Here is a 9800-nt window from a genome sequence, read left to right on the forward strand (position 1 = left end):
TTGCAGTCCCTTTGTCATCTATGTCATCCTATTGTTTACATACAATACTCCAATCTTGTTTTATTAACTCACTTTTGAGAGTTAATAATATCTTTTCTGTTCTAATTCTTTTATATATTCTCTTACGTTCATTTCTATGAGCTTTATAACAACAGTCATAAGTTACAAAAACTGGTAAGTGGTCACTTATATCATTAATCAATATCCCCCCTTTTATATTTTCTTCCATTACAAAAATGGAAATAATATTATCTAGTAGAGTTGCACCACAAGTGGTTATGCTCCTCGGTCTCATTATAAGGGAAAATAATCCCATACAATACATGGGTTCAATAAATCAATATTAAAGTCTTCACAAATAACAATTCTTTTCTGATTCAGATTTGTAAATACGTCCTCCACAATGTCCTTAAAAGTATCAGTCTATACTGATCTGTTCTATATATGCAACTGACAATTATATTTTTCTGTTTTTTCATATTTATTTCCACTGTTATACATTCCATCACTCCATCTACCACCCTCATCATTCTTCTCATTTTTTCAAACCTTAGATTTTCATCAACATAGAGTGCCACCCCACCTCCTTTTTAATTAGTCCGATCTAAGTGGAGGAATTCATATCCCTCTATCTCAAAATCTTCTTTTCCAGTGTTTATCCAAGTCTCTGATATTGATATCACGTCAAATGGTTGATTCAATTGTGCCATATATTCTTTAATAAATTGAAAGTTTGCCTATAGACTTCTACTATTAAAATGAACCATCGTTATATTCTTACCCCGCTCTATGTTCCTATTAAATTGTTCCATTGCATAATAATTACAGTCTTTTAACATTTTGGTAAAAAAACAAAAAAAACATTACAGTCAGGATCTATATTGCTATCATACCTCAGTGTGCCACTTTCAACATCCATTTGATTTGTTATGTTGTGGGATTTCTCTTTAGCGTATTGTCCTTCGATGTATTGTCTTGATGAAATGCTTTCATGTTCCTTAGTTTAGTACGTCTGGTTCACACCTCATTCACGCTGGGAAACAGACGGTGAGAAACTGGTGAATGTCTCCCAGGAGACGGAAGCCAGGAGACGGAAGCTCACCCAGGAGGGCTTGCAGGGCTCTAGAGTGCGACCAATTTGGTCGCAAATGCGACCAAATTTCTCCATGGTGCGACTAATAAAAAATACTTGGTTGCACCGGTACGACCAAGTAAAAAAAATACTTGGTTGCACCGATGCAACCAAGTATTTTCTCGGAAAAAAAGTTTCAGCAACCCTGAAAGTCTCCGTGTGTTCAACAACAGACACACATTATGCCCATGTCGTGTTCTAAACCAATCAGAAATACTCAGAGGCGGGGACCTCTGTGATTGGCCGTGGTCCAGATATTCCTGCAGACCTACTTGTGTTTACGTTTGAAAGTGCGGGCAGATAGAGAAGGGTGAGTAGCCCAGGTCAGAAGTTTATGAAGTTGGTATTGAGAAAATATGAAAAGAACAATTGATAACTTTTTCGTTAAGTTAAGGCCTGATCAGTCCAAAATTCTCAGCCAGCGCTCTGACACGGAGCCATCAACCTCTCTGTTTTTGTCAAACACTGGTCCGGAGACGGCATCAGAAAGTGAGCCACATACGATCGACTCCCAGTCCACTGAAAGTAAAAGTGAGAAAATGTATAAATTTCGAATCGAGTGGCTTGACCAGTTTCCCTGGCTAAGATACAGCCAAGCTGACAATATGATGCACTGCATTTACTGCGGTGTTAAGTAATGCAGTTAAAAGATTTGGGTACGCCTAAATTTTGTGCTGGTACGCCTAAATTTTGTGCTGGTGTGCCTAAATTTTATTTTTAGGCGCACCAGTGCAACCATGGCAAAAAGTTAGTCTAGAGCCCTGGCTTGACCCCAGAGTGGGGGAGATTCATATTAGTGATAGAGAGTCTTTCTGTTTAGAGCCAAGGTCACGTGAACTGCAACTGTAAAAGCCTTTTGTTCTACGACTGTGTATAAAAGGGACCTGAATTGTTCATTGTCAGAGATGACTTTCAGTGCCCCCTGACTGACGTCCCTCATTATGCATGAGAGAGCTGAAATAAAGGTGTTGTTACAACTCATCGTGTCTGCAGGCTTTGGTAATTAAAATTTCCACAACAGTTACTTGAAATTCATCAGACATCTGACTTCATTATACATCTTATCCACACACCATCACCTTTAACAATACTTTGTCTTAGTCAAGAACCACCAAGTTGACAGTGCATTGAAAGTGCCATTGACCAATGCCTTTCCTTACATTTTATCAGCCGTATTTTTCTAATTCTGTCAGCTCTTTAATGACTAAGACCTTTGCCTGCTCCGGTATTCCATTTAACTTAATGAACACCTTACAATCTGTTGTCCAGCTTAACTGTATTTTCTTCTGTTTTCTTGATTAGGTGTTCATTAACATACACATCCGTTCCTTTCAACTTTCTTCCTTGCTTCAGTAGCTCTTTCTTCTGCTTCCTATTAACAAATCTTATAATAATGGCAGGTTTTTAATTCTTGTTTTTCCTTGGAAGAGTATGGCATCCCTCAATGTCCTTAATATCCATTTCAATGCCTTTACTATTGTTGAGAATAGATTCCTTGATGTACATGAAAGTTAAAGAGAATATAGTTTGTGATTGCTTGCAACATTATAATATTGCGGTTAATGAGTGTAAGAATACAAAATAGAAAAAAAAGGCCTGGGATGGGAACAAAGAACTGAGGTACAGGGCAGGAGGACAATCAACCCCCACCCCCAGGACAGTAGCAAGAGTTACTGAGGGTGAGGAGCAGACAAAGGGCAAACGGGCACTACAATAAAAGGAGATGGGGGTCAGGGTGTCAGCACCCTTGGCCACTGTACTAGTGTATTTCCATTGCGGGGGTGTTTACTGTAGAGGGGAGGAGACCAGAGGTTATAACTGTAACTGTTGTGTGGAGTTCTTTAGATCAGCCTTTAGCATAGGACTGCATAGGAATGCAGTGTGATGATCTCCAGATGCATCTGTAAGAATAATGGGTAATAAAAGAATTGTGTAAAACATGGAAACATCTCAGCGTGATCTCTACCGGGACCAAAAAAATCGCAGAGACCGGCGTTGTCTCAACTATTGAAAAAGGCCATTACCTGTTCTTCCAGGCAGCGCAACTCTTGCTCAGGTGGCTGCCCTCTCTCTTCTCCTGCTGCCCATGCATATGTCTGGTGCTTGGTTTCCAGACCCGTTTCTATCACATCGGTTATTCTTGAATATTGTTCCAACTCTGCCACTCATCCTTCCAACATAGCAATTTTCTTGTCCTTTTTTTGTTGTTTTGCAATGATTGTTATTTCTTCTGACATGAAGTTCAAAGATTTCTTCCTTTCTCATTGACATTGCTTCTTTTAGGCAGCATCTTCTCAATACTTGTGCCCCTTTTTTACTGCAGCCTCAATCAATCCTTAGGCTTTTTAACTCTGGGCCTGCCTTTTCCTGTAGCTTCACTAGCTCTTGATGGACCCTGGCTGTGGCCTGCTGGCTGATGGCGGAGCCTGGTTGTGGTCTTAACTCTGACTCTCACATATTTAAACAGACTGGGATGCAGCTAACAGTTCAGCATCATCACCTGGTCACAATGAAGGATCACACCTGGGGGTACTTGTCAGCCGTTGCTAAACAATACAGTTTATTGTGAGTACCTTGATTTATAACATACAAATTTTATTTGCCAAAACACACCAGAAAATAACACATGCACACTTTGACAAGATTATTCACATAGCACTATCTTTAACCAAATCATTTACTACCCTGTTCTGCTGTCTGTCCTGCTCCAGAGCACTTACTTGTTCCTTGTTGCATATATATTTTCTGAACCTTGTGATGTGGGTCACCGGTGTGTTCAACCACCTCTTCACAGAACTGTGTGCCCTCTGAGTGCTTATCACTGTACTTCTCAGGTCTGTCCTTTTGGCTGCTGTACTCATAGATGCACCCATAAATGTTGGCCTTGAGGACTACGGAGATTCGAGGGAAACTTTCCACACCCCCACCTGCAGCAGAGGGATAGGCCGTTTCAGCCAGCTGCTCAGCCTTAACACCTGACTTTCCTCCGCCTGTGTCACATCTGGGTTTTATTAACAATTTTGATGCTTTCTGGGAGAGGAGGCATCTTTTTGGGGAAGACGGGCTCCACCTCAACGCCTGGGGACGCCGTTTGCTGTCCGCCAATTTGACATTTGGCGTACAGCACTCCCACACACCGCCCTGTCACTACCCCAAACCGACATTACCTGCTGATCTGTCCGCCACTGACTGATGTCCCCCTGGTCCCAGCTCCTATATCTGTTCCACTTTTAACAGTAATACACTAAACTCTGGAATCGGTCCTCTCTCTCCCACAGTCAACACAATACCTGTCATAATCACAAACAGAGAGCAACAGAATTATCATAAATCCAGTAACTCCAAAAACATTAATAACCTCTGGCCTCTTCAAAAATATCAACATTCATTGAACTCTGTCAAAAATCCACCAGTCTCAATCAGCATGGCACTTTTAAATGTCCGCTCTCTGTGGAACAAGTCTATTATTATTAATGATTTAATTTTAGATAATAAACTTGATTGTTTATTTTTAACTGAAACATGGCTGGGTTCGGATGCACCAGTTGTTCTCACTGAGGCCTCCCCACCAAATTTTAATTTCTATTTTTCTATTAGAAGTGGTGAGAGAGGTGGTGGGACTGCATCTTTGGCCAACAACACACTCACCTCCAAACAAATTTTATTTGATCATTTTACCACTTTTGAATTCCATGCTATTGTTTTTTGCAGCCCTCCAGTTTTATCTGTCACAATTTATAGACCACCTAAAGACAGCGCTGCTTTTATCAAGGAATTCTCAGAATCTTTAACAAACATTCACTCAAAATATAACATGATAATTTTAACCGGTGATTTTAAACTGCACATAGATAATCCTTCTGACCATGCAGCAAAAGAATTCTTAAACATTCTTCACTGTTTGGATTTTACCCAGCACGTCACACAGCCGACTCACAACAGAGGACACACTCTGGATCTCGTCACCCATGGGCTGTCCACCAGCGTGTCCTCTGTTGTTGACTTGGCTGTCTCTGACCACTACTCTGTGTTTTTAACATCACCAGTTTTATTCAGCGGGAGACCTCGGTGCGAACTGTGAGCAGGCGCTATCTAACCTCTGAAGAGGCTGCAAATCTTACCAGGGTTTTAGACGAATGCCCCCCTGTGATTCTACCTGCACCCTGTGATTTGATTTTTAATCATTTCAACAGCAAACTGAAGAAAAGCCTTGACTCCGTTGCTCCACTGACCACCAAAAAGATTAATGTAAAACGTGCATCACCCTGGAGAAACGAAGAAGTCAAAACACTCAAAAGAAATTGCAGGGCAGCAGAAAGGAGATGGAGGAAAAATAAAAATGTAATCAACCATCAAATACTCTGAGAGCAACTTAAAATGTACAATAATACATTAAGGAATTCAAGAAATTCATACTTTGCCAAAATAATCAGTAATAACAAAAATAATCCCAAGGTCCTCTTTTCCACCATAGATCATTTATTTAACCCTGATTTTAACAGCTCCCAAAGAACCCCCACAGACTCGCTCTGTGAGCAGTTTGCAGACCACGTCAGGGGAAAGATCAGCGCCATCAGATCTGATATTTTATCTTCTTGTGATATGATTTTAAACACATCTGAGGGCTCGATTGTACCTGAGGAGACACTGGACAGCTTTGTCCTGGTTAATGCTGAGAACATTCAGAAAGTTTTCTCCACAGTGAGACCCACCACATGTCTTTTAGATCCAATCCCTTCTTCACTCTTTAAAACACTTTATGGATTTTTTGAGGCTGAGCTTTTATACATGATGAATTGCTCTCTTCAGTTGGATGTCTTCCCTGCTGCCTTTAAAACGGCGGTGGTGAGGCCCCTTCTGAAGAAGAGCAATTTGGATTGTAATGATTTTAATAACTACAGACCTGTATCCAACTTACCATTTTTAAGTAAAATTTTAGAAAAACTTGTTTTTACTCAGATTAATGATTTTCTGAATGATAGACAGATCCTGGAGATATTCCAGTCTGGATTTAGGGTGAACCACAGCACAGAGACGGCTCTCCTAAAGGTTTTAAATGATCTTAGATGTAACTGGGACTCCCAAAAGCTCTCAGTCCTGGTGCTACTGGATCTAAGCGCAGCCTTTGATACAGTAGACCACGCTATTCTTTTAAACAGACTGAAACACATGGTGGGCCTCTCTGGTGCTGTACACAACTGGTTCACTTCCTGTTTCTCAGACAGAACTTTTATGGTGAGTATGTGTGACAGGTGAGACCTGGAGACTTGGGACCGCCCCTGGTGGGCGGAGCTGGTCTTTGCTCCTTTCATAAGCACAGGTGTGGGCAATTGGGTATTCCTCTGCAAACCTGAAGCTGCGAGTGCTTGGTCCGAGTTGGGCAAGTTGGTGTTTCTTAACTCCTGTCTATGAAAGTCTGATACGGGTCATCCCCTAAACTTCTGTTAGAACGGTAGGTTACACAAAAATGTACCACGTGAGCTCTGGCTGTTGGCAGAGGTTTACAGTTATTTCCACCTTTGTAGGTGGGAAACATTGCTCCCGTGAGAACGGTATAGTGGACTTCATCGCCACTGACCCACATTTATTAGGGTGTGACACGAACGTGTGGACAGGTAACAAAACCAATTCCGTTGAGGAATATTCCTGTGTTTTTATTGTCCAGCTAAGTGATCTCCTGCCTTTTATTCACAGAGTACTGAGCTGCTGCTTTGCCAGGTGGATTTCTGGCTGCGGCCAAAGGACCCGACACATCAGTGTGTTTTAATTTGTTTTAAACTGGTGTAAGTCGACAGACTGACTGTTGCGGCTGTCGATGGTTTTGTTTTTTGTTTTAATTTTTTTCTGTATCAGTAGGCACCACAGATATTGATCCTTTTAGTATTTTAATATATATATATATATATATATATATATATATATATATATATATATATATATATATATATATATATATATATATATATATATATATATATATATATATATATATATATATATGGGAAAAAAAAATCACGACTGCCCTTTTTTTGCACGTTAGTTTTTGCCTTTGGTTCGAATCCTTCAATGACTGTTCTTTATTTTTGTGCTAACTCTTTTAACTTTGTGCTTATTGTTGTTGTTTTTGGGGGGGTTTTTTGTTTGTTTGTTTTGCTATAATGCTCAACCGAGGATGTAACATAATCGGATTAATGATGGTGCCTTGTATGTTAAACTGTTGTTTGTAAATAAAGTTTAATTAAAAAAAAAAAAACATAGCGGAGGTGCCATTGTTGTTTTCTGGTGACGCAACTTCCGTCGACAGACGATTGGTAGTCTACAGTGGGCCAGCTCTCCTATTGGTCCACAGTCTGCGGGCGGGGCGAGCCCTTCTAATAATCAGAAGAAAGTTTGAAAGAAAAACTGCCAAACAGCTGCAACACTGAGTCATGCTTTATTTTCTGAACTTCACAAAATGTTTACTTTTTGACCTACGGTGACAGTCTGCGCTCTGCTGTCACACTCACACATTTATAAGAGGAAGTTGAATGAAGCTCCGCCCCCCGCCCCCGCCCCCACGTGTTTAACACGCAACAAACCAGGAAACTGGCTTTTTTTTTCGAGCGTCGTTCCAGACCATACTCCATACCACTTGGTGGCGGTAATGCACCTTTCAATTGTTTGCCAACCGCCAGTACAACTGTAAGAAAGAAGAAGAAGAAACTGGCTGTTCTTCGTCCTCAGTGCAGAGAGACGCACAGACGATCAGACTGAGTTCAGACCAAACTAGCAGCTTCCTCTGAGTGAGTCCAGCTACAGGAGAGAAAAGTGGAAAACTCCAACACTGCTGCTTCAAGCTGCTGACGCTCCACACACTGAATGTGAGTTTGAGCAAAAACACGACTCAAAGGAAGTTTCAGTGAAGGTGGTAGAGGAGGGAGGGGAGCCAGGACTGACTGTACTTCCTGTCTGCTGTTTTCAGCTTCACTCACAGACTCAATGGCTTCCAGATCAGAGGAGGATCTCTGCTGTCCGGTCTGTCAGGAGGTCTTCAGAGATCCTGTTCTTCTGTCATGTAGCCACAGCTTCTGTAAAGACTGTCTGAAGAGATGGTGGAGAGAGAAAGGGGAACGTGAGTGTCCAGTTTGTAAGGAAATATCTTCAAAGAAGCATCCACCTTTAAACCGAGCTTTAAAGAACCTGTGTGAGTCGTTCTTACAGGAGAGAGCTTCAGAGGATCTCTGCAGTCTGCACTCTGAGAAACTCAAACTCTTCTGTCTGGACCATCAGCAGCCAGTGTGTGTCGTCTGCAGAGACTCAGAAAAACACACCAATCACAGATTCAGACCCATTGATGAAGCTGCACAACAACACAAGAAGGAACTTCAGGAAACTCTGGAGCCCTTAAAGGAGAAGTTAAAGGTTTGTGAAGAAGTTCAAGTGAAGTTTGATCAAACAGCAGAACACATTAAGGTCCAGGCCCGACACACAGAGAGGCAGATTAAGGAGCAGTTTAAGAAGCTTCACCAGTTTCTAGCAGAGGAAGAGGAGGCCAGGCTGGCTGCACTGAGGGAGGAAGAGGAGCAGAAGAGTGGGATGATGGAGGCTCTGAGCAGAGAGATAGCAGCTCTTTCAGACACAGTCAGAGCCACAGAGGAGGAGCTGAGAGCTGAAGACGTCTCATTCCTGCACAACTACAAGGCTGCAGTGGAAAGAGTCCAGCGCTGCCCCCTGCTGGATGATCCACAGCTGCCCTCAGGAGCTCTGATAGACCAGGCCAAACACCTGGGCAACCTGACCTTCAACATCTGGAACAACATGAAGGACATGGTCTCCTACACTCCTCTCATTCTGGACCCAAACACTGCTGATCCAAACCTCATCCTGTCTGAAGATCTGACCAGTGTGAGACGAGGAGGAGAGAGGCAGCAGCTTCCTGATAATCAAGAGAGATTTGATTTGTTCTGCTCTGTCCTGGGCTCTGAGGGCTTTAACTCAGGGACTCACAGCTGGGATGTTGATGTAGGAGACAGTACAGGGTGGGAACTGGGTGTGTTAGCAGAGTCTGTGCAGAGGAAGGGACGCATACAGTCTGGATTATGGGGAATAGTGTGCAGTTTAGGTATGTACTACACACTCTCACCATCAACTCCTTTCACTGTTCTCCCAGTCCAGAAGAAGCTCCAGAGGATCAGAGTGAATCTGGACTGGAACAGAGGAATGCTGTCGTTCTCTGATCCTGATACTAACACACACATACACACCTTCACACACACTTTCACTCACAGGATGTTTCCATACATTAACACTGGTGGTAAAGTGAAGGTTTGTCCGTTGAAGGTGTCAGTGTCAGTGCAGCAGATGAGTTGAGGATGATGATGTTTCTAATGTTGTTTCCTGTCAGTGAGTTGAAGCTGTTAAACTGCAGCTGTCCTCCTGCTGCCTCGTTGTTCCAAAGCTCTTTGTTTCTCTTTTAGTTTCACTCTTTCTTTCTGTTTCTGCTGTCCACCTTTTCACATGGAAAATCATTTCACTGTTTCTCACTGAATGACTCCCCAAACTAGATTTGAAGTTCTATCAAGTTTCTAATCATTCCAAGTGATTCATGTTTCTATTTGATGTGTAAATGGAGATGATTTAGTTTGCTGGGATATGGACTGACATGTGTTGAATGGGAGGAGCAGTTTGT

General features: G+C 42.0%; 1 protein-coding gene and 1 long non-coding RNA gene across 2 annotated transcripts; both read left to right on the plus strand.

The window, feature by feature from the left end:
* Positions 1-6487: 6487 nt before the first annotated feature.
* LOC113017793 (uncharacterized) lies at positions 6488-6986 on the plus strand. Its single transcript, XR_003271577.1, has 3 exons — positions 6488-6584; positions 6658-6747; positions 6827-6986. It is a non-coding gene; the product is annotated as an uncharacterized LOC113017793 (long non-coding RNA).
* A 1109-nt stretch (positions 6987-8095) lies between these two features.
* On the plus strand, positions 8096-9499 carry LOC113017763 (nuclear factor 7, brain-like). Its single transcript, XM_026160878.1, has one exon. The coding sequence runs from the start codon at positions 8111-8113 to the stop codon at positions 9479-9481; it is 1371 nt and encodes a 456-aa protein (XP_026016663.1). The 5' UTR covers positions 8096-8110; the 3' UTR covers positions 9482-9499.
* Positions 9500-9800: the final 301 nt, after the last annotated feature.

The sequence above is a fragment of the Astatotilapia calliptera genome, unplaced genomic scaffold (assembly GCF_900246225.1).
Source record: "Astatotilapia calliptera unplaced genomic scaffold, fAstCal1.2 U_scaffold_2, whole genome shotgun sequence".
NCBI lineage: Eukaryota > Metazoa > Chordata > Actinopteri > Cichliformes > Cichlidae > Astatotilapia > Astatotilapia calliptera.

Excerpts from the sequence above, each read along its gene's own strand:
- LOC113017763 (XM_026160878.1), top strand. The coding sequence starts at position 8,111 with ATGGCTTCCAGATCAGAGGAGGATCTCTGCTGTCCGGTCTGTCAGGAG.